This window comes from Hydra vulgaris, chromosome 12 (genome assembly GCF_038396675.1).
Source record: "Hydra vulgaris chromosome 12, alternate assembly HydraT2T_AEP".
Classification (NCBI taxonomy): domain Eukaryota; kingdom Metazoa; phylum Cnidaria; class Hydrozoa; order Anthoathecata; family Hydridae; genus Hydra; species Hydra vulgaris.
This window is the reverse complement of record NC_088931.1, coordinates 59259490-59286164: the sequence shown is the minus strand read 5'-3', so window position 1 is coordinate 59286164 and position 26675 is coordinate 59259490. Positions and strand designations below refer to the sequence as shown.

Genomic DNA, 26675 nt, shown 5'->3' with positions numbered 1-26675 from the left:
CTATATATATTTTTTCTGTATATATATTTTTTCTAAAGATTAGTTGTGAACTGAAAGTTGTTTTATTTGTAAATTGTTTAATGATAACAGATAGATTATTGCCTAAAGTCGTTGCGTAAAATTTTTACGCAGTTATGATGATAAAAAAAAATGTTAAAAAAAAATAAAATAAAAAAACGCTTTTTTTTTTTGTCAGGAAAAAATGTCAAATTAGGTAGTATAATAATGCAAATTTCTTGACAACCAGAAAATTTCTTGACAACCAGAAAATTTCTTGACAACCAAAAAATTTCTTGACAACCAGAAAAGCTACAAAATTGGTCAAACCCATTTTAAAACAAGATTAACATTTTGAATGCAATAAAATTAAAATTAACATTTTAGCTTCATTATATTACGAGATCATGAAATGGACTGAAGTGCCTAAAAATATTTTAAACAAGTGTCTGTTATAACAGTTTAGCAGGAGATATAATTATAATATCGATATAATTATAAAGATATCTTGAAGTGTTTATTTGACATAATTTATAGACCTAATTACAATTTAATACATTTGTGTTAATATATTTTTAAAAAATAATTTATAGACCTAATTACTTTTAAAAGCAGTTGGAACTAAAAACTACTTTTAAAAGCAGTTGGAATGAATTATGTAATATATATATCATTTTATATCAAAATAAGTTAAAAGTTACTTATGTTACCTTTAAATTATTGTTATAAAAATAAAAAATGTCAATTAAACTACATAAAAACGAAACGAGTTTGAAAATGAGAGTAATTTGTTTATAAAGTTTACTGTCTCCGTTTTTTAATTGTTTACGCATTCAGAATCAATGATATATTATATATATATAATATATCATTGTTCTGAATGAAATAAAATATTTTTTTAAGATGGCCGAATAAGTCCCGAGTATTTCAAAAAAAGGTACTAAATACCGAAAACAGTATTTTGAATGGGGCTAAAAGTTAAGATTATTTATGGAAAAACGACTTTGGTAGAAAAATTAACACTACCTTAGTTTATCTGAATCTAACGTGACATTATTGTTAAACATACTCATTTAGGTGTGGTATTGAAAATAATAGCTCAATTTTCATTAAAAAAAATGGTTTTTCATAATCTTCCCAAATAATGTTTGATTATAAATGTCATGTTACATTCATTGAAAACAAACACAAAGACGTGCTTTTATGAAAAAATCAAATTCATAGACTTATCTATAGCCAAGGTACTTTATGTTAAAAATTACATCTTTTCTAAATAAACTACGCTTGACGATTTGTTATAGTCGCATTACTTTAACCAGATTATAAATAGTGAATAAAATAATCTTTTCATACATACCAAATATTTCATACTTTCTGATGAAAAAACTTACATATATTCATAGGCGCTGGAAGTGTTTAAAGACTGAATGGGCAAAAATGGGTGGGGCTTGGGGAGGGGTACCCCTCCCTGAATGGGGTGTTTGGGGGGCGTTACCCCATTGAAATTTTTTTAGACATAATTAACCCTGCTAAATGCAGATTTGCAATTCTTTTTAAATCATTATATTTAAATATTTGCTACAAAACAAAATCTGCCAAAAACAATTACAGTTACTATTAAAAATGCCCAAATACGGATAAAAATTCACGGGTTTTATCCACAAACTCCTCCATGAGTGCTGTAATGTCAAACTTGTCTAGGTAATCTTTGTTAATGTGCATTAAAGCGAGGTGAGTGAGGCGACTCTGTGACATTGTTGATCGCAGCCAAGTATTAAGCCGTCTCAATGCACTCAAGGACCTTTCAGAACCAGCTACGGATATTGGAAAAGATAAACACAACACAACTACCTGTTCCACCATGTCAAATAACCTGCGGGTACTTGGTTAAAGGTCTTTTAAAGCTGCTGCTAGCTGGTGTAAATCTTTAGGCAGTGACTTGTCCTTAAACAACTGTGGAAGCAGTTGCAGCTGTAACTGCAACATTGGATCATCGACATTATTTGGCAAACTTTGCAGTGGCATGCTGGCTAGTGTGGCTGCATTACTTGTGGATGTGGATGAACCTATCAAAATAGCTTCTGTGCTTGCAAATTTATGCAATCCTTCTTGGTTAAAACGGCGCTGCAGTTCTGCAACTGAGTGGTCAATGCCCTCGAAGAAACTTTTCTTCCAGATAACATCTGTTAATTGTTCTACATTACGGCTTTGAGCTCCAATCGGGAAACGAGCAGGAGCATTAACTGTGGAACTACGCTGTGCCTTAGGCAGCTCGAGATTCAGTGTGGTAGTTTTCTTGATGGCCTTCCTGTGTAATTCTGAAGCAAATTCATCACTACGCAAGTCTTGAAGTTGAGCCAGAAGGAGTTGAACACATTTTTCAGAGGCTGATACACTCAGTGATGGGCTCTGTAAAGCTTTGGCTACCAATTCAAATTTAGAAAACAGAGCATCGCATAATAGGACTCCATAAAAGGTTTGTGTTTTAGAAACTTGTTTGGCTAAGCCTGAGATTTTAGTCCTTGCATCAACACGTACTGACCTGTCGCCTGCTAACTGAGACAATGTTTCATAAACTTCTCCATAAGTTGTCATAATTCTACTAATGGCTTTTGCCTTAATGCATCATCGAGTTGGACATAAGCTGACCAAGTTCAGAACAACTTCATCTGAACCAAACAAAGATTCATACAATGTCTTTCTCTATAAAAACTCTCTTATGATTGTTCCAACATCACGCACAAATTGAATTGTGTCAATAACCATTTTTACTTTTAAGCAGACCTCTTGTAAAACAAGATCCAACGAATGATTTGCGCAGTGAACATACACTGCCAGTGGGTAAGTTTCTCCGAGACGAGCTCTTACTCCAGATAAGTGTCCGCTCATGTTACTGGCTCCATCAAATGCATAGCCAACTAGTTTATTCATGGGTATTGTGCAGCGGGTAAACACATCAATTATGGCATTAAACAATGTTTCAGCAATGCTGCTCTGGCAATTGTAGAAACCCATAAAGCATTCCTTTACTTTTAAATTAGGACCTACATACCGTATGCTGACAGAAAATTGCTCATGACCCGCCACATCTGTAGTTTCATCAGCTGTAAGGCCAAGATATGAACACTGTGATATATTAGTGACAATGCTTCGTATTGTGTCTGACATATATGTGTTGCGTTTGTTTAACCACTCTTTCACAGAGGGTACATCTTGTACCCGTTCTAGTACAAGCTGCCATAGATTTTCATCATGATGTTCTCCTCCTCTCAATGTCAGACCCTGTCGTCCTAAACATTTAATGCTTGAAATATTACTTTTAAAACAGTTCGAGCGATGGCCTTAGATGATGACACTTGTTCACTCAAAATAGCAGATATAGGAGTCTGTTTGGAATACACTATTTTCTCTATGGCTTCTTTGTGGGCGGATGACTTTTCATAAATTGAAAATTTTTCGGTTTCTTTTTTTCAGTTGGAAAAGCCAGAATCAACAAAAACATTAGCCTGTCGATTGCTTAAAGTTACTAGTTTCTTATTCACAGCTTCCAAACAGTTAAAATGGGTATGCTAGCTAACCTAGGCGACTATTTAGTAAAATCGTCTGCTCCATGATTTAAATTTAACATATTAAATGCTTACTAACCTCGCTCTTGAAAAGAAGACGTCTATAGTCTTTAAACGGGGCTTCTTTGCTTTTGACATTGATTGATTTGTTAAAGAATTGTACGATTAAACATAAAAACAAATTTTGCTTTTTTAAATTTGATTTCATTTTCATGGAGTCTGTACTCTATACTCTGTACAATCATAGTCATAAAAAGAATAGTCTGGAAACTGAGAGCAATAGGTTTTGCCGTTGATGTTAGGTTCTTATCCGCGTTAGTACCCAGACTACTTTAAGGAGCAAAACAAACAAAATTTCTATAGAGATTTCAAGTAAAAATACAATGCCCGCAGCAAATTGTTCAGTGTATGGCTGTCATACCTCTCGTTATTCACATGGAATAGCTATATTCAGTCTTCCTAAAGGTTAGGATGACTTTACCGTTCAATGGAGAAGAAAACTGACATAGATTATAACTAAAGATAGGTATGTCAAATCCCGTGTTTTACGGAACCGATTTTTGTGCTAAAAAACTGTTCCACGTTTTTAGAAATTGGCGTTTAGGCAGTATGGTAGGATGGTGTTTTGCAGCATATTTTTTTAGAATTTTATGCTAACTTAGAAGTTTTTTTAAAAGTAAAATAGTTAAACTTTTTTAAAGAGTATTTTTTTATTATATTGACGAAAGTTAAAGTGTTATTTATTGATATCAAAAAGTGTGTTGCACTTCTTGTGCTTAGTAAATGTTGAAGATCTTTTTTTTTTTCTATCCTATTCTTTTTTTTAAGTTTATGCATTTTCTATGCACATGCCAAATTTCAAGAATTTATTTTAACTAGCAGATACCCTATTTTTACCCTCACTTTTGGTACCTAAATTTTGCTTTTCCGACTTCTATTTGGGGGAGAAGGGGGGGGGGGGGTTACTGAAGGATATTAAATATTCGTTTTTATAAGCGAATAATAATTGTTATTAAAAAATTTATGTGATTTTTCTATACAATGATTTTGTGATGTAAGTGCTAATATTACATTTATAAAGTATCAATTTAAAAATAACATTTTAATATATAAAATCAATAATACATGTTTTTTGCTCAGTCTAATCACATTATTACAGTTTTAAAAAGCTTTATATCATATAATAATATATTGCTTTTTTATGTATTTAGAATATATCATATATTAGTAATATACTAATATTTGTCTAAAAATATATAGACATATATAATATATTAAATTTAATATACTATTTCTAGTATATTATATTTATAGTATATTATATATTTAATATATACTTTATTATAGTATATATTAAATATATACTATAATATATTATACATTTAATACATACTATATCAATAATAATTATGAATGAAATGATTCCGATACAGCAATGACAGTCTTGCACAATAGCAAAATAGAGAATCTTAAAAAAACACAGAAAGACTATTACTATTTCTTACTACACTAGAAAAGAAAATGATTCTGAAGCTGTTGATTATTATATGAAAAAGTTCCAGCTAGTTGCTGACATTGTAGTTGATGTTTTCATTGAGTTGATGTTTTCCTAATGTTGCCATTATTTTTTGACCATAGGACATGCATTCTATTATCTTACTACTTAAATTTACTATTTTTTGACTATATATATATATATATATATATATATATATATATATATATATATATATATATATATATATATATATATATATATATATATATATATATATATATATATATATATATATATATATATATATGTATATATATGGCCAATTCCATAGTTCAGTGACGCATCATGCGGAGAGATTTTTTTTAATAGAAATTTTTCTATAACTCAAAAATAATTTTTTATTACTCTAAATCAATCTTGAATTAAAATTTTATAATATAAACTAAACACAATTGTATTAACATAACACTGCTGCATAGCAAAAATTAAAACATGAGTTCAGTGACGCAACGCTTAAAATTAAACTGAATCCAGGTTCATTTTTTTTTGTCTTGTATCGTTTTCTGACATGTGAATTACAGATATTTGCAAATCTTATAATGCTAACGCAAAATCTGCTGCTAACCTGATTTCGTATTGACTAGTTTTAACTATCAGGGCTGCGATTCGCTTAACAGTAGCTCCTATTCCGTCAACCACTCCTTTCCCGTGCATCGCTGCAAAGAAATGCCAGAATAATTTTTTATGAAAACGTTTTTCAAACACAACCATTGCAGCCATAATGCTTTTGTTTTTGAACTGAGAAGTGGCATTATCGCTGAACATGTGTACTTCTTTGACTTGATCAGGAATAAAGTGAAGGATTTTGTCAATGTACGGTATAACGGAAGACTTAGTATGATCAGTTGAATCTGAAGTCTTTTTTCATAAAAAATTTTGGGAACCCATAATTTGTCACTATGCTACTATATCAAATCCTAATCTTCACTGCAACCTGCTTTTACATGATATATTAAATATTATATAGAAATTAAGTCTTCTGGAAAAATAAGTTTATATAAAAATAAAAACTGTTTATACTACAGTGTTTATTGCATTTAAAAAAAATTTTGTGGGTGCAGAGCAAATAGTGTTATTTGTATCTGTAACAAGCGGGGGTCATTAAAAGCATAAAGGTGCGTACAAGGGGGGTCCTAAATCAGTGGTTTTACTTTGTTTATACTTTATGGATGCCCCTTAATGTTATTTTATAATTAGTGTTGTTATGGACTTCGACTAAATCGACTAAAAGACAACTAGTTGAAATTAGTCGATTATGAAAAATGTAATAGTTGATTTAATCGACTTTGGACTTTTTACTAATCAACTAAAAGTCGATTTAGTTGGGTAACTATTATAGTACTAATAAATTTATTTCTAATATTTTTTTATTTGATTCTTTGTTTAATAATAATAGCAAGTATAACTATTATATACTGTCATTGGATCCGCCAAGAGGAGGCCCATCTGTTTTCTTCAGGGTTAGAAATTTCTCGCGAAAGACCTGCAAATATAATCATTACATATTTCAATAATAGTTATACTTAATAAAACTTTTCAGTTATGTTTTTTGTTAATTTTTGGTGCGTGATTTTTAAAAATACATGCAGACAGGGCTAGTCAGATTTGAATAGGGATCTAAGATAATTAAAGTGCGAAAATAAATGGATATTTAAAGTGTAAAATAAATGTTAGTGTACAGACTTTTATATTTATCAAGAAATGAAAAGGCTACTAAATAGTTTGGGCATGGGGAAATTAATCTTGCCCTGCTTTAATATTGTCAGGGCCGTTTTAAAGGGAGGCTGTAGCCAAAGACCCTCAGATAAAAATAGGTTTTCCAGAAATAGCTGTATCTAACCTAACCTAATGGTAAAAAATGATAAAGCAATGCTCTAAAACCATACCAAGATTGTGTCCTTTAATAATAGCAGTAGTAATAGTAATACTTATTGCTGTAACAATTACAAATTTGTTAACACCAGTTGAAAAAAATTCACCAAAATAATAAACACCAGTTGAAAAAAATTCTGATGGGAGGTCGCTTGTCCCCCCTAAACTTAAGGTTATACCAGGGTGCCTGCGGACCTTTAGCCTCACAGGCCCCCGAACATATTCTCATTCCCGCTGTGTATTTCAAGGTGACCACCAAATTGAAAACAGGCCAAAAATGTCTTTACCCGGCCTAGAATATTGTTTTATTCCAATAATATTTAGATTTTTTATTTTAGCTATTATTTTAGGTGCCCGAAGAAATAAATAAAATAAAACAAAGAAATATGTGCCTGTGATCGCAGAGCAGAAAAGCATTTAATAAGAAGTTTATGCCATCTTCCTAACCGATGTTGAAAAACTTGCCCAGAGGTGGATTTTTTATTTTTAAAATTTTTTTTCCCCTAAGGGGCTGTCCATTAATTATGTGAACAGTTTTATGGCAATTTTTACTTTTTTTCTCCCTCTTGTCAACAACTTTTCCAACTTACAGAGTAACTTATCCCCTATAAGTTACATCAAATTTAATTACCTTCTCCCCTCATCCCTAAATACAAATACTACTCTACAATTAACTAGAAACGCTGCCTAATTTTCATTTTTTAAGTAATTAAATTTTTTAAAACAAGGATTGTTCAAACTTTTTGACCTTTTCCCCTTCGTCAAGAATTTTTGGACAAAAATAAGAAACGCCCTCCCCTGTTTTGTTGATGTTATAAAAAACAGCCCTTAATAGCAACTTTCCCCCTCCCTATCACACTTTTAAATGTCTAGCTTTTTCTTATTATGCTTTAGGATCTACTTAAATAACAATATTGTTTTCAAATAGATTTTTTCCAGTTTCCAAGTCCAGATTACAATTGATTCCCCCTTTTAATTGACAGCAAAGTATTAATTTTGAAATTTTCTAAAAAGAAAATGGCACACGAATAAAAAACAAAACAATAAAATTTAAATAAAATAAAAAGAAAGACATAAAAACAACAAACATTCTATTGAAAAACTATTATTAATATTCTGATGCCATAAAATGCTTTTAGCCATTTGTAGCTATGAAAATAGCTGTTTAAAAAATTGAGAAAACAAGATCAGATAAGTGTATCTAATTGTCAAATGTGCAATTAATCTTATATATAATCTATACTTGACTACTCTTCTTCTCTAGTGAAGTTCGTAATGACTTGGACTTAAGTTGTTTAACTTTAACTTTATAAGCTTGTTGATTATCCTTGACGTATGAAAATGTTCTTGCTCTCACATACAAATTCAATATGTCCTCAAGAACATTTGAACAAACCTCTTTGTTAACAACAACATCAGTTTCACTTTTGATCTTTGAAAAATTTGATAAAATATTTATGTCTTTGAGAAGTGATAGTGCAATTTCTTTACTGTCAATTTTATTGATAGACTTACTAACCATATTTTTAAAGGTTGATTCAGCAGTAATAAAAATGCATATTGCCTCAATTTTCATTTTCCATAAGCCTGATCTGTTACGTGTGTTCACCAGTTTATGCTCAGGCAAATCATCACTTCCTTGATATTGGGCAGTAAGTAAAATAGACATATACTGTTGGTAGTATTCTTCCTTATAAATACCTGAAAACCTGATGCGACGATATAATGTGCTAAAAACATACCCACTTAGATAGGCAATAACAGATTGATCTCTATTTGAAAGTACACAAGCTTTTTCAGATAAAATTGCATCACTTAGAACTGATTGACCAGAAAGATGCGAAAATACATACTTAAAGATGCTATACATACTTCAAATCCAAGTAATGTGGAACACTGTGTATTTAATCCTATAAAAATAGAATCAATGTTGTCAAAGATACATTTGTAGAAATCTAGATAAAAATTTTCAGCATTTCCTCGAAATAAAGATAAAACTGGTTTAATGAACTGATATGCTGTGTTAGTAGCGATTCCACGGCTTAACAAAAAACATTTGACGTTTGACAAAAAACACGTAATTTTCATAAACTTTGCTCTCTTATATCTTTTTGTATGGTTAAGCAAGCGCCTTGAGGTTTTTAGCATCAGTTAGTGTTACTCAACCTCTTTCCAACCATATATAGAAAGTACTAAGCTTTATATGGCTTCACTTATATATTATTCATATCTTGAAGCCACTTTTTAAAAAAAAACTTGCCGCGGGAACGTTTTTTCAAAATAAGATTTAGAAGGTAAGATTTCCAAAGTATACAGACACATCCAGTTTGATTGAAACTTTCCATATATAGTAAAAAAAGGATGATAAATGGAATGGAAAGGGGAACATTTTTTAAATTTATACATAAATTCTTAGTTCTCAGCATTTCAATACTTTAGAGTCGATTTATTGGGGAAAAAAGCCTTTTTAAAAAATGTTCCCTCTCTAAAAGGCAAGTATAGCCTTTTCACTTTTTAAACCAAGTATTTATTTATGCTTTCCTAAGAATATGATATTTAGGATTTTTATTTACAAATTATGTTTATATTATAAGGTTTATTTTACGCTTACTTAATGACGTTTTTTGTTTTGATTTTTCGCAAAAATCCAAACAAACGAAAGTATTTTTCGTTAGTTTTAACAAACTATAAGTTATAAGTTATAAAATTATAAAATTATAAGTTTTAGAATAAAATAATTTTTTTATGTCATTTTAATTTTTTATCTTAAGCGTTGTCAATAGTTCACATAAACAATCTCAAAGAGTAAGTTTCTTATTTTATACTTATTATACTAACAACCTGCATATATAAGATATATATATACCTTTTTAAAATTTAATTCTTTATAAAATTTTTGTAAACTAATTAAAAACATATTTTAAACATATGATGTATCTTTGTTTCTAATAATATTTTTTTTACATTTTTAGGTAGAGTATCTGCTGTTATACCTGCCTATTGCTGTTGTTAGTACTCCAAACTTCCGAAAGTTCATTACCTGTATGTTATTTTCATTGAAAATTAAATTTTAACTTTATTGAAGAGTCTTCTGTCTTATTAATAGGTCTTTCCGTAAAATTCCAACAGATTTCAATACCTTTACACAGTAATTTACTGACCGGTCTGTAAAATATTCAATTTCAAAATAGTATTTGGATTCCATGTAGTATTTGGATTCCATGATTTGTTTATGCATATTTGTATGGTGTTATTAAAATATAACCCCAAATTTTATTTTCCAAAACTAAGTAAATAAGTGAAAACCAACAGTCTGTAAAATAGATAATTCTGGATAATCTCGTCAGATTAAAAAAAAAATTGGATCATTATAAAAAATTTCTAGTCAAATTTAATAACGGTTGAAAAATATTAAATATATTCAAAGTCGATATGCCCAATTGGTTTGTGCAGCCCATTTGCTGTAATTTACTGACCGTTCTGTAAATTATACAATAATTTCAAAATGATGTACTATTTGGGTTCCATGATTCCTTTATGCATATCTGTATGGTGTAATTATAATTAACCCCCAAATTTTATTTTCCGAAACTAATTAAATAAGTGAAAACCATCACTCTGTAAAATTGATTCTGATGATGATTCTGGTTAATCTCGTCAGATTAAAAAAAAAAATGGATCATTATGAAAAATTTCAAGTCAAATTTAATAACGGTTCAAAAATATCAAATATATTCAAAGTCGATATGCCAAATTGGTATGTGCAGCCTTTTTGTAGTAATTTACTGACCGTTCTGTAAATTATACAATAATTTCAAAATGATGTACTATTTGGATTCCATGATTCTTTTATGCATATTTGTATGGTGTAATTATATTATAAGCCCAAATTTTATTTTCAAAAAACTAAGTAAATAAGTGAAAACCCTCAGTCCGTAAAATAGATGATTCTGGTAAATCTCGTCCGATTAACACAAAAATTTCGGGGTATTTTATTTTTTTATATTTGTTAGATCACTATGGAAAATTTAAAGTCAGATGTAATAATGGTTCAAAAGTTATTCTAAAGTCAATATGACACCAAAACTAAGTAAATAAGTTGACGATTCTGGACAATCCATTCAGAATTAAATAAAAATATTTTGATATATTATTTTCTTATATTTGGTAAGTCAATATGGAAAATTTCAAGTCAAATGTAGTAACGGCTCAAGAATTATTCAAGAGTCAATATGACACCAAAACTAAGTAAATAAGTAAAAACCCTCAGTCTGTAAAATAGATGATTCTGGGCAATCCTGACAGAATTAAAAGAATTTTTTTTTGTATATTATTAACTTATAGTTGTTGAATCAATATGGAAAATTTCAAGTCAAATGTAATAACGGTTCAAAAGTTATTCAAAACTCAATATGATCCAAAAATACTCTCTTTTTCGGTGCCATAACACTGCAAATTTTCCATACTTAAGTCCTATACCTTTCATCAAAAAATCATCAATTTTTGCACTACAAAAAAATCAATAACTTTGGATCCGCTTAACTTCAAAGATTGAAAGACCCCTCATTTTTTAAGTCAAGTCAAGCTCTATACAATGATGTAAATTGTATATGCTTATTTGAATTATATAAAAATCGTCTGGAACGGCTAACAGTGTTAGCTATATCGAAATTATTCGCATAGTTTTTAAAAAGATTTTGTATAGATTCAAAACAGTTATCCGATGAAAGCTTTGCATCACTTCTTTCAAAATATATTTCAAAATTTTTGAGATCAAGTATTTCTCCTGGTATTTTAGATTTTTCTATATCTTTTAAAACTTCTGAATGAGCTAATAAAGCATCTTTGTTTGTTATTAGAGTAATGAGTGAGACCCCTAGTGCTCAAACATATTTTATTACAAAATTGACACGAAAATGTTGTTGGTGGTGTATGCGAATCATTTTGTTTTTCAACAACATCACGTAACAAGTCCTGGGTCAATAACTGCAAAAGTAGCATCAAGCTCATCTTGATTTAACTCGACAATGTGCTCGATATGAAATAAGTCTTCTGAACTTTCGGCCATCATTAAGTTTATTTTGTACCTTATTCCTGCGGATCACCCGATTTTCAACTTGAACAATAAAAACTGTTAGGAAACGGCCTGCGTTTCCAGACTTTTAATGACTACGACACAATGAAATTTTTTTACTAATCGAATTCCATTGAAAAATTCTTAATTTAGTTCTCTTTTTTGTCATGGATAATGACTTTGAAACGATAGACTTTCAAAACTTGCGTTTTGACGTTTTCAAAACTGAAAATATTTTTTTTGCGACGGATTTATAGGAGGGCGATATTTTCTTTTATAACAGAAAAGTATTTGACTCAACATATTTTGTTATTAAAACTTTTAAATTAACTGAACTCTAAACTAACATAGGAAAGTTCACAGTAATACACATCAAAATCAGGAACTTAAATACAAATATCGATAAGCTAAAATACTTTCTTATTGAATGCAAAAGTTCTTTCATAAAAAAAGAACTTTTGCATTCTTTTGAATGCAAAAGTTTTTTTTCTTCGAAGTGCATAAAATTATCGCTGTTTTGAATCGCGGGTAGCGACATTTTGAATGAGTGGAAGGGGGGGGGGCAGAAGATATTCTCTGCCCCCGGTGCTGAAATGTTGCGTGGGCAGTTGCCCATCCTGCACCCTATGTTCCAGCGCCAATGCACGTATTGTAATTGAAAAAACTTATTTTTTTGTTCGCAAAAACGTGTTCGGAAAAACGTGCCTTAGTTTCATTGAGTAACCGAATAATTAAACGTTAACGAACTTTTTTTTTTATATATGCTCTCTACCGGAATATCGGGTCAAATTCACATAAAATATTGTGAATTTATTTATATTACTCGAAAATTCCGAAATGCCATATGCGAAATAAAAAATTCCGAAATGCCCTACCACTTTTTTGCATTAAAAAAGTTAAATTATAAGAAAATATAAATATAAATTTAAAGTATCCATCAACGTGTATAGCCGAAATAGCTCAGTTGGGAGAGCGTCAGACTGAAGATCTGAAGGTCCCTGGTTCAATCCCGGGTTTCGGCAATATGCGTTTTTTTTTGCCGATAAACATTTTGTATAATATATGACTTTTTGTGTTGGCATAATCAAGAAAAGCTTAAGGATCCATAAATATTTCTAATAGGCTTCCATAAACATTCCTAATAGGCTGATTCACACGAGGGTACAAGTTTCTGACCTATCATAGTCTTTTCTGCATAACTCACAGAGTCGTCGAACAAGGAAAAGACTACATTTTTTACCATAAAAGAGGTTTAAGTCTTATTTGAGGTTGGGAATGACTGGTGTGAATATCTTAATAGGTTAGCAATTCTATCTATTGAATCTGCACTTACCATAGATATGAACTTTAATGACATTAATAATACATTTGCAAAACAAAACTCAAGTAGAAAATTATATAGATTTTTTTAATGTTAAGTGAGTTTAATTTAATATATATGTTTGTATTGAAAATGTTATTGTTTTTTTAATAATCACCCCATATCAGTTATTTATATAATAGAGCGTTTAAAAAATTAGTTCCCAGGGCGCCAAAAATATAAATACTTCTCTGGGGGTAATGACACTTTCTTTATAAAGGATACAACTTTAGTATTTGAGCTTTATTTAAAAGTTGAAAGTATCCAATTATAAACAATTATTAGCGGGAAAAAATGCTAAAAAAGGAAGCATTCCCATTTATTTTCAATTTAAAAAGCAAATTGATGTAACAATAAGGTCTACTCCTAGAAGGAGAAAAACTTCTGGAAAATTTTGAAAACGTTTCTAAAAACGAAGACATTAGAATTAATAACAAAGTAAGGTTAATTGACTTTGAGGTTGACAGCAGTCTAAAAAGTAGCTGTTGTGTTGTCCTACAACATAAAAATGATTTATTGGAAAAAGTCAAACAAGAGTTGATTTCTAAAATGCGCTTTTTAGAATCGCAAAATAAAATAATAAAAAATCAATTAAACCAATATTAATAAATAATTAAATATTAAAAAAATTTGTTAATAGTTATAAAAAGATGTCAACAGACAAAAATTGTTCCAAAAGTAAACTGGCTGATCAAAAAATCAAATCAAAAATAAAAACATTTATTTACAGGGATAATATTATTTCTTGACTATTAACATTAGTATCCAATATTTGTGGTAGAAAATATTTTAACTCGGTAACTAATTCAAAAAATAACTGATTGTCAAAAGAGCTTCTTACGATATATACACAAAATATATAGACAACTAAGTCTCAAAACTGGGCATTACTTGACCCCATTACCATTTGTACTTGTGTATTTTAACCAGTCAGATGATTTTTTTAAAATTTGGTTCATCATTGTCTAATCTAATGTAAAAGTGATTGTCACACAAACATTCGGAGATTTATAAGTTTTTTGTTTGTTTTGGGACATTTAATTTCAATTATGATGTAATAATATTCAGCTTCTTCGTCAAGTACAAGACCGTCATGATTTGCAGATAACTAAAATAAATTAAGTTGTATTACAATACCAGTTTTCCTAACTAAAATATTAGGATTTAATCTATTTTTTAAAACTTCAATATATTTCTCTCCAGCATGTGGTTCATAAGCATGGCAATTATCTAAAGATTCTCGTAAAACTTTTAGTAAATCAACAGCTTATTTGGGTAAAATTAATTTCTACTTTCTTTAGAAGGGATTATTTCTTTATAAGTTCCCAGTTGCGTGGTACAAAGCAATTATTTTTATTATCAAAGCTAAGATGTAAAGGAGGAAGGATAATGGATACATTAAATGAAATTGCTAGAAGTTTTTTAATATTGGTAATAACTTCAAAGGTATCATTTACCTGAAGTTGATGAAATAAAGGAGAACCGCTTGAAAAATTTCTAAATGATGTTACAGTAAAGCTGAAAATGTCAGATACACAATAAACAATACCATTATTTTTATTTAAAAAAGCAACATTTGATTTCAAAGTGCATATAAATTCGTTTAAATCTTCCTCTTTATATTTTATTCGCCTTGAATCATATAAGGTTGTCTTAATGCCATGCTTGAACTGAAATTTTTGAACATTTGTAAACAATTTTTAATTGTTTTAATTTTATAACTTAGAATGCCCTATTGTCTTGATCTACTTATGCATGAAATCTCTTCAGGTATATACTCAAGTAAATTTAAAGAGTAATCTGCAAGTTCAAATAATAACTCCATCGCGTTATTACAATACCCACTATTTCCTGCAAGGTATGAACAACATGCTTTTCTAAAAATACTACGGAGTCTACTAATATAAATCTTTAAGTCACGAACTTCATTTTTATACTTGCTTTGCATTTTGCTTTTATATCTTTAATAGTGAACTGAGGCAAGTATGTTAAACTTTTACCCTATATCGAAGTTTTATCTTCAGACTTCAAATCGACTGAACTGCAGATATTTCTATTAGTTTCTAAAAAATTTAGTATTCCATAATTTTGTAAATTTTCTATAGTTTCATATACTTGTAAATTCATATTTTAAACCAGTGATTTCTAAAGTGGTCTATATCAAGCCCCAGAGATCTATGACAACCTGCAAGGGGTCTACGTCAGCAAAAAATTAAACACCACTACTGTTAAAAATTTACAAAAAATCAATATCAGGTAAGTAGGGGGTCAACCTAAAACCGAAAAACATGGCAAGGGGTCTAAGATACAACAAAGTTTGGGAGCCTCTGCTTTAAACTATTTGTTGTTTACATTATATAGTGCCCGAGCACATTACATTATTTTAAACATTACGTTATTGGAATGCAGATGTGTTTATTACGCAACGCTAAATTTCACTAATAAATATAACAAAAAAGATTAAAAGTTTTTCCTCGCAAAGCCTTAAGTTATATTACAGAAGTTTAAAACAGATGAAAGTTCATCAAGCTGCAAACATCAAAGCAATTTCAAGTCGTCTCGGGTGTTCTTGTAACCGACAATTAAAAAAAAAAATTCACAGGACAAAAAAAAACAAACTAACTGAACTTATTTTTGGTAAAACATTAAAAAAATAATAATTTTAAGGATATGCCACATAGTTTTAACCATTAGTAATTGTAATTATTCAACAAAAGGTTTATTAAAACTCGGTAATTAAATTGAACCGCTTTATTTTAAAAGCATATGTTAGTTTAAGCTAGGGTTGTTCGCCGAAAAACAAAACTTTGCATTTTTATCTTCCGTAATTCAAATTGCTATTGCGGAAATTGTACAAACGCAAATTCTCCTTCCGTAACGCATTATACGAAAAAAATAAATAATAATTCCGTAATAACGCTGTACGAAAAGAAATTTGCGAAAAAATCACTTCGAAAGAATAATTGCGAAACAGTTCCTTACGGAATGAGCATTATGAAAAAGACTTAAATTCATTCATTAAACTGTTATAAAAATAAAAATATGTTATTATTTGTAATTAAAATATGAATAATGTTGCAATACTGAAAATAAAGTTTTATTATGAACATTTTGGAATATAAAAATTTCATTTTTTACAATTATATCCGTTAAGCCAACAAACTTTCTTCATAGACTTCAAAACGTCGTTTAACAACAGAGCTCGTTTCGCAAGTGCAACTTCCGTAAGCGCTACTAACATGTGGCAAAATAGTTTTATTTTGTAATTCAACTTGCGAAAGGCTACATTTCGTAAGTAGCATTTGTGAAAAAATCGACGGTTTTTTTTGTTTTGTAATATTTGGTACGAAAAAAGGAAAATTCCTGATTCTCAATATTCTTCCGAAAGAATTTCATTTATCCGGAATTGCACAAAATCTTCCGGTTAACAACACTCGTTTATACTTAAATAAAGGCGAATCGTCAAAGTACTATATTTTTAACCTGTTCGCTGCCAACTACGAGTATACTTGTAGTAAGTTGGCGTCATTTATGTGTCAGCTAAGAGAATACATGTAGTAAGCGGGGCTTTGATACTTGCCAACTACGAGAATACACGTAGTAAGCCGGCGTCATGAGATTACCAACTACGAGTAAAATCGTAGTTATACTAACTTTTTTCATATAATATTTGTGCAAGACTTTGTTTGTTTATTTTATATTTGCTGTTTAGACAGTAAGCATTAAACAAAAAATTATATTATAATATTTGTGCAAGACTGGGTTTTTTTTTTTTGTTTGTTTTTCTCTTAGCTTCACATTTGATTTTAGAAAATATTACATTCATGTTTTTGTTTTAAAAATCCAAGAAATCTAATTTAAATGCGGATAAAGACAGAAATAGCTTAAAACAGATAAAAGTAAAAATTTGATATTTTTTTAATTTTATTTCATGAAAATTTAAGTGTAAACCTTTTCATTTGAATGATACATTCTGAAACATTCACCAATACATAACGGAGGCCTATTTTCACAAACAGCACATTCATATCGTGTTTTTTTACGTTTTATTTTAGAGCAGACTCGACATGGTTTTGTTGGGAATTTTTTCTTTTCATTCGGTAGTATTGAAGACAAGTAGTGGAAGCTATTATTGGTGATTTGAGGCACAATTTCATTCAAACGTTCACCAAATAAATCCGAAACAAATAATTCTCTAAACTTAAGCAAGGAAATTGTTTTATCTAGCCTATATTTGCTGTTTAGACAGTAAGCATTAAACAAAAAAGGCAATCATAATATGATACCATTTGATCAGCCCTATCTACTCCTGACATACATTGATTGTAACCTTTAATAATGTTGGGTTTCATTTTCTTCTCTCCTCTCCTGTTTGTCACTTCAATCATTTGCAATGAATGCAAGTTGCTAATCATTAGCACGTCTCTTTTGTCTTTCCATTTAGAAACCACTGCACCCTCTCTGCTTCTGCTTATAACGTCTCCCTGTTTCAGTTTTGTTTTTGTAAATTCTTTTGGATTTGACTTTCGGTCAGTTCTTAAAGTAACACAAATGTATGTTTTTTGATTTATCATGTGCTTTGTTAGTTCAAAGGAATTGTAAAAGTTATCGGTGTACAGGTGATAACCTTTTCCCAGAAATTTTTCCATTAAGTCTAAAACTATTGCTCCCGTTTGACCCAACAAATGTTTATTAAGAGTTGCTTCGCCAGAGTAGATTTTTACTTTTAGTACAACAACATCTGATTCGCAAAGCTCATAGAACTTGATTCCATAATTATGTCTTTTATTTTTCACATACTGCCTGAATACAAGATATCCCTTCCAAAGCATCATTGATTCATCGATTGATATATTTTTATTAGGACAGTAGATATTGTCCATTGTATTACTTAAGTGATCAAGAAGTCCAATAATTTTACACAAGCGTCCACTACCTGAATCTTCATTATTAATAAAATGCCAAAATCGTAACATTAGTTGGAATTTATTTAGTAGCATTATACTAGAAAATAAGGGAAGTCTATATAGACACTAAAGATGGCATTTTGACAAACCTCATATGAAGAAGAACTCCAAGGAACTGCCGCCGATCTTCTGAATTTATTGGTTTCCAATCTTTAAAACGTGAGCTTCTATTTATTGCGTTGCGTAGCGATTAGTTTTAACTACCATAGTATTTATAAGCTCTTCTGTAACAAATAGTATAAAGTAATCTAATGGTTTCTCGCTCTCCATGTTTATCTTCAAACCAGGATCGGCAGTAAATTAAATTTGTTTTGCAATATTCGGCTCATCTTTCTATTGGTTTGAATTTCTAAATGGATTTGTTTCAGAAGTTGTTTTGTCAAGCAAAATATTACCTATAAGATCTACCTGTTGAGCTTTGTTATGATTTTGTCTATAAGCAAAACCACCCATTGTTCGAGCTCTTTTCGGCGGCATTAAAAAATCTTCTGCAGTGGCTGCTAGATGAACGTCTGTAAACTGATTGCCATCACTTTTTTCAGTGTTATTATCCTCAGAACCTGATTCTGATACAGTCGAGATCGAAGACGTAAGCGAAAAATGAATCCGAATCTTCAATATCATCATCTTCACTACCCTCACAATCTTCTATAATCATATATGCTGATCCAATTGAGGAATATCTGTGTTGAGCTAATATGAGATAGATAAATTTATAAATCATCTATTTATAAAAAAGAAATTACTTATCTATAAACACATTAATTAGTACACCGTGTAAAAAATTCGAAGTGCACACTAAAATGTTTTTTAATATATTAAAAAATATTTTAGTGTACTTCAAACTTTTTTTCACATTTTTAATAACATGCAGTATAATGAAGTTATAAAATATATTTTAGCTTCTAGTCTAAAAAATACAACAATTTAGAATTAAGAAAAAAATATATAAATTACCATTTTTACTTATGATAATTGCCAATGTGCATGTGGGTGTGCAAAAAAATTGAAACACTATTTATAATAATAATGCATCAAATAAGCAACATTACTAGTCACCGCAATGAGTTATACTTATTACGGTATTACGAGTAAACTTGTACTTCAGCACTGGAGAAAAGAATTTCTGCATTGCTAAAGTACGAGTATACTCGTGGTGCTTATTTTTTGTCAGTTATATTCAGAATAAAAGATACTATAGAATTATTTTAGATTAAAAATATTTTTTTTTATTGAAATGTTGATATCTAGCCTTTAATGAGAATGAAACAACGCAAAAAAGCCTCGACAAACATTAATCATTGCAACATTATGGCTCGGCAAAGAAATAAAGCATAATTTAAAATAGCTCGGCAGCGAATGTCTTAAATTGTTATAAACGTACCTGTTTGAGTTAACGTATAAAAATTAGGCGTTTACGTACGGCCTTGATGTCGTATTTTTTATTGTTTTCGAAACAAGAGGTTACAAGCATGGTCCCGAAGCATTTTTAATGCGGTTGAACTTCCATCTGTTTTATACTTCTTGGTCAAATCAAAATAGCATAATAAAGTTTAATGAAAATCGCCGCATAAAAGAGCTTAAGATCTCCTACAACTGATTTTTAAATAAATTTAACGTTGTGTAATTTATGGACAATCCCTTATATTTATTATAAATAAAAACGGAATTTACTTTTTTTTTTTGAGACTATGATCCAAGGTTAGCGCAAACACATACTTTTTAGTGTAACCAGGAAGCATTTTATACTGGAATTTCACAGGGCCTTTGAGAGAGCCTATGGCGCCCGGGTCAAAAATAGAGAACGGCGTCCATATTTGAAACCAAAAATTACAAAATTTAAAGTCTTGCGATTGCAGCAAATATAAATTTTTTGGATACAGCACATTCTATTTCTGCTTTATTATTAATTCTCTCGTTTGAGGAATGGTTCATTAATCAAAACTGACAAATGAATCAAAATATTAGATTTGAAACCAATATACGAAAAGTTAATCAACAAAATCTTTGAGAAATGTAAATAAAGAGCTTTAAAAAGAATTTTTTGAGCTTTTCTGGCCGCTCAATAAAATTCATTTTTTATAACATAATTGTAGGTAACCTTTTAACCCAAATCTTCCTCAATAAAAATAATCAAAAGATTAGTAACGCGACTCTGACACATAGTCAAGCAATGAGACTTTTTTTACAATCTTCAGTTTTATAAACGATAGTTCATCCTTAGCAACTGACACAGAAATAGTGTTAAAAATCAAGCTTTATCTTGAACGGAAAGATCATCATTATCCAACCAGATAAGTTAAAGCAAATTGCCAACCATTCTGCTTACCTTAAATCTCGATCTAATGCTATCTTAAATCTTGATCTAATGCTAATGATGGTAATGGCTTCAGATTGTAGAAGACGACCAACGTCGTTAACAACAGTAAGATTTTTGTATTAAATTGTAATTAACAATACAAATTCAAAAGATGATAACCTTTTTTAAGACTCTTGGTTGGCTGAGCTGCTCAGTGATCTGATCCAAGTTTTCCATGGCATGTTTAAGAGCTGCCAACATTTTTTCCGGTATCTTTGCAAGTGGTTTGATTGCATTAGTACATCGGTAAATCACTTCATCTTCTCATAAAAAGTCTATGCGTTTATATTGTACATAATATTGTAGGGATCTTTTAGGAAAAAAGTTAGTGTTAACAACAAAGATTATAACAGTTAGAAAAAAAAAGTGATGTAGAAAACAATTAACTTACTAGAGGACTTAATTAAGAGTTCTGAAAGAGAACTGAGCGTTCGGAGAAGAGGTGTTTTCTTTGGTCAGTGATATGGTTATAAATCCCATATCCTTTAAAGTCTGTCTATTTTTTGCTTCTTCTGCTGCTTTTTAAATAGCTTTAGCACGGTTTTGAGGACCAGAAGAGTTCTTTCGACTTATTTTTTAGAAACACCTAAAATATTTATAATTTATAATTAGCTTATGAACAAAGGTTTCAATAACATATTTTCGCATTTATACAGATCGGAAGTTTAACTCGAAAAACACAATTTTTTCTTTCATAGAATAATTGGGTAAAATAATATAAATTAGTTGTATTTTACTTACGGTTTTGGCGTTGAAGGTTTGCAACAGTCACTGCTTCTTGTGTATTTGCTTTCTTTCGTTTAAAAACTATTGTATTGTCTTATTTTTATTGTTAAAGATACTGTTTAAAATATTTTAATTTCCATCGAATTTGTTAGATTCAATACATTAAAATATGTCTGCAATACATTAAAGTAAGTCTGCAATCGACACTCCGTTGTAAACAAAATATTAGCTTGTTTGGCAACCGCAAAAATAACTTTTCATTACAAAATAACAAAACAAAAACAAAAAATTTTAAGTGCCATAAGAAGTCTTTACGGTCCTATCACAGATTTACCTCATTCCTCACCGGTCTCGCAAAACTTGCCCAGAGGTAGCTTTGAACCACTGATCTAAAAATTTATAAAGTTTTCAAAATGTTTTAGTAGGCATTTCGTTTACTTAAAACCCGATGCAAAATCTCAAATACTTAACAACTGACCGGCTCCTGGTAAAGACAAGCCGGTTATTTGCCTAAAAAATACTACGCTAAGATTCTCTCTTTTGCTTCAACAGTCAAATAAAATTAGCGTTTTTATCGAAAATTAGCGTTTTTATCGTGAAATCACCAAAAAATGTCTCGTTCGCTTCAGCCTCTTCAACAACCGCTTTGCTAATAATAATAGAATTGCTAATAACAATAGAATTTAAAATTAAAATTTAATTTTTATTTCTAGTACTTAAGTTTCTATCTCAAATTCAAAACTAAGCAGACTTCATATTGTAAATCATTAAAGTATTTTCTATTAATTGTAACTAAAAAAAAAACGGGATGTCCAGCGCTAATGAATAAATATTTTCAAAGATATATGAAAAAATCCATAGAAAACTATTAGTTATTATGGATTTTTTCGAAAAAAACGAATTCATACATGGAGCGTAAAAGCTCTTAAAGAGTATAGAGTGTGAAAAAATGCTCCACGGTAATTATATATATATATACATATATATATAAATATAATATATATATATATATATATATATATATATATATATATATATATATATATATATATATATATATATATATATATATATATATATATATATATATATATATACAGTATTGGACAAAACATTTGCAACTAACATCAAACAATGCTAAAAAGTGTTCCTAATTTTACATGTCTTAAAAACGAAACGAACTATACTACCACAGCAAACAGTTCAGGAGTCTGGAGTCATAGCATGCCATGACATTAGCAATCAGCTGACAGGTGACAGCACACAGGCAGAATTTCGTTGACAATTTGCCATTTTGCAACGGACAAAATAAGTGCAACTTTTTTGGTTTGTTTCATTTTCTTAAGTCTAGTCCGTGTCAACGTCAAGAAAGTTTTTAATAATTAATGGAAGTATCCAGAAGTTTCCAGAAGTTTCCAGAAGCATGCAGAAGCTTCTAGAAGTTTCCAGAAGAAGCATCTGGAAGCATCCAGTAGCATCCAGAAACATCCAGAAGCATCCAGACGCATCCAGAAGCTTCCAGAAACATCGATAAGAAGCATCTAGAATCGTTCAGAACGATTTCACACAGGTTCATTTTACTATATAAGAGACATGTATATCGACATGTAGTTCAGTCAGTATATGGAAGTCAATCAGTCCGTATTATCAAGACAGTTTATCGAAGTGAGTTTTATCAAAGTGTTTTATCGAAGAACATCAATAGAAGAAGTGAAATACAACAAGTGTTTCATTACATCAATACAGTCCACATCCAACAAAGACTTTGTATTCCACAGAGCATTATTGTATCATCACAAGATAAATGTAACACGGTAAGCCTTGAGAAGCGTGATTATTTATTTTTATAATTTTTATGACTTCAAGTGCAAAAATGGCTCCCGACAATCTTGGATTGGAACTAAGAAAGAAAATTATTGGCGATTACGTAAGTGGAATGTCACAAAAAAGTATTTGTGATAAATATCGCGTCAAAAAATGGACCGTATCAAGACTATGTTCCAAATATCGTTCTACGGGAAGTTGGCAGCAGATAACAAAAATGGAAGACCGCGTTCCACCACTTCTAGAGAGGATTCTATGATCGTCAGATCCGTCAAGAATGATCCCTGGATATCATCAGTCGAGATACAAACGCAATTAGAGCTGCCAATATTGGACCGAACAATCAGACGACGTGCTGTTGAAGCCGGATTGTTTTCTCGACGCCCTGCAAAGAAACCGCTGATTTCACTAAAAAACCAGAAGAAAAGACTCCTGTTTGCTACATCTCATATTGACTGGAATATGCAGAAATGGCGAACTGTCCTGTTCAGTGATGAATCGAAGTTCAACATCATTGGGAGCGATGGCATTTGCCGTGAACGTCGATCGGCCGGAAAACGCCTCGATTTACGTTACTGCCATAAGACCGTGAAGCATAGTGGAGGCAATGTAATGGTCTGGAGGTGTTTTTCTGCTAACGGTCTAGGTCCAATACATCTAAACGATGGAATAATGGACCGTTTCATGTATAAAAAATATCCTGAAAGATGTTATGTTAGCTCATGCTGAATGGAATATGCCAATAAAATGGGTTTTTCAGCAAGACAACGATCCGAAACACACTGCAAAAGTAGTCAAGCAGTGGTTTCAAGACAACCACCTATCGGTGATGGATTGGCCGGCTCAATTTCAGGATCTCAACCCTATCGAGAACCTGTGGGAGATCAACCGCAGTCAACCGCAGAATATGTATATATATATATGTGTGTATATATATATATATATATATATATATATATATATATATATATATATATATATATATATATATATATATATATATATATAGATATATATACATATATATACATATATATATATATATATATATATACATATATATATATATTTATATATATATATATATATATATATATATATATATGTATATATATATATATAATTATATATATGTATATATATATATATATATATGTATATATATATATGTATATATATAGGTATATGTATATAGGTATATGTATATATATCTGTATATATATATATATATATATATACATATATATATATATATATATATATATATATATATATATATATATATATATATATATATATGTATGTATATATATATATATATATATAATTATATATATGTATATATATATATATATATACATGTATATATATGTATATGTATATATATATATATGTATATATATATAGGTATATGTATATAGGTATATGTATATATATCTGTATATATATATATATATATATATATATATATATATATATATATATATATATATATATATATATATATATATATATATATATATATATATATATATATATATATATATATATATATATATATACAGTATTGGACAAAACGAGTGCGACCAAACAATGCTAATTTAGTTTCTTTGTATGAAAGTGCTGCATTTGTTCAATTTAGAGAAATAACTATTTAACTGTTTAGAGACAAAGTTCTTCAAGTTTTATTCATCACAAAGTTCATTATTTGTACACGAAAATTAATAAATTAATCAAAAGTATTAGAAAAGTTGATTTCCTTCTGGACAAAACAAGTGCAACTCGACAAAATGTTGACCAAGCTGTATTTCGCTATCAATATTTCGTGGCGAATCCTTTGTTGTTGATCACAGCCTGGCATCTTCGAGGCATAGATTCGATCAGGTGATCAATGAAACTTTGTGGAATCGCTGCCCAGGCCTTTAGGATTTGTTCAAAAAGTTGATCCTTATTACGAACACCTTCACGATTAATTCTGCGGCTGACGATCTCCCACAGATTCTCAATAGGGTTGAGATCCGAAGATTGAGGCGGCCAATCCATCACCGATAGGTGGTTGTCTTGAAACCACTGCTTGACTACTTTTGCAGTGTGTTTCGGATTGTTGTCTTGCTGAAAAACCCATTTTATTGGCATATTCCATTCAGCATGAGCTAACATAACATCTTTCAGGATATTTTTATACATGAAACAGTCCATTATTTCATAGTTTCGATGTATTGGACCTAGACCGTTAGCAGAAAAACACCTCCAGACCATTACATTGCCTCCACCATGCTTCACGGTCTTATGGCAGTAACGTAAATCGAGGCGTTTTCCAGCTGATCGACGTACACGGCAAATGCCGTCGCTCCCAATGATGTTGAACTTCGATTCATCACTGAACAGGACAGTTCGTCATTTCTGCACATTCCAGTCAATATGAGATATGTAGCAAACAGGAGTCTTTTCTTCTGGTTTTTTAGTGAAATCAGCGGTTTCTTTGCAGGGCGTCGAGAAAACAATCCGGCTTCAACAGCACGTCGTCTGATTGTTCGGTCCAATATTGGCAGCTCTAACTGCTTTTGTATCTCGACTGATGATGTCCAGGGATCATTCTTGACGGATCTGACGATCATAGAATCCTCTCTAGAAGTGGTGGAACGCGGTCTTCCATTTTTATTATCTGCTGCCAACTTCCCCGTAGAACGATATTTGGAACATAGTCTTGATACGGTCCATTTTTTCACGCGATATTTATCACAAATACTTTTTTGTGACATTCCACTTACGTAATCGTCAATAATTTTCTTTCTTAGTTCCAATCCAAGACTGTCGGGAGCCATTTTTGCACTTGAAGTCATAAAAATTATAAAAATAAATAATCACGCTTCTCAAGGCTTACCGTGTTACATTTATCTTGTGATGATACAATAATGCTCTGTGGAACACAAAGTCTTGGTTGGATGTGGACTGTATTGATGTAATGAAACACTTGTTGTATTTCACTTCTTCTATTGATGTTCTTCGATAAAACACTTTGATAAAACTCACTTCGATAAACTGTCTTGATAATACTGACTGATTGACTTCCATATACTGACTGAATTACATGTTGATTAACATGTCTCTTATATAGTAAAATGAACCTGTGTGAACCTGTTCTGGAAGATTCTAGATGCTTCTTTTCGATGCTTCTGAATGTTTCTGGATATTTCTGGATGCTACTGGATGCTTCTTCTGGAAACTTCTGGAAGCTTCTGCATGCTTCTGGATACTTCCATTAATTATTAAAAATCTTCCGTGACGTTGACACAGACCAGACTTAAGAAAACGAAACAAACCAAAAAAGTTGCACTTATTTTGTCCGCTGCAAAATGGCACTTGTCAACG

The 26675-nt window shown here is 30.4% G+C and overlaps 1 protein-coding gene and 1 non-coding gene across 2 annotated transcripts; one reads left to right on the top strand and one right to left on the bottom strand.

The window, feature by feature from the left end:
* Positions 1-13016: 13016 nt before the first annotated feature.
* On the top strand, positions 13017-13089 carry trnaf-gaa (transfer RNA phenylalanine (anticodon GAA)). The gene has a single exon. It is a non-coding gene; the product is annotated as a tRNA-Phe (tRNA).
* Positions 13090-14415: 1326 nt separating this feature from the next.
* LOC136088242 (piggyBac transposable element-derived protein 4-like) lies at positions 14416-18427 on the bottom strand. The gene is made up of 4 exons (XM_065811927.1): positions 17714-18427; positions 17379-17627; positions 14885-15097; positions 14416-14535 (listed from the first exon to the last, which is right to left on the bottom strand). The coding sequence occupies exons 1-4, from the start codon at positions 18425-18427 to the stop codon at positions 14416-14418; spliced, it is 1296 nt and encodes a 431-aa protein (XP_065667999.1).
* Between the last annotated feature and the right edge of the window lie 8248 nt (positions 18428-26675).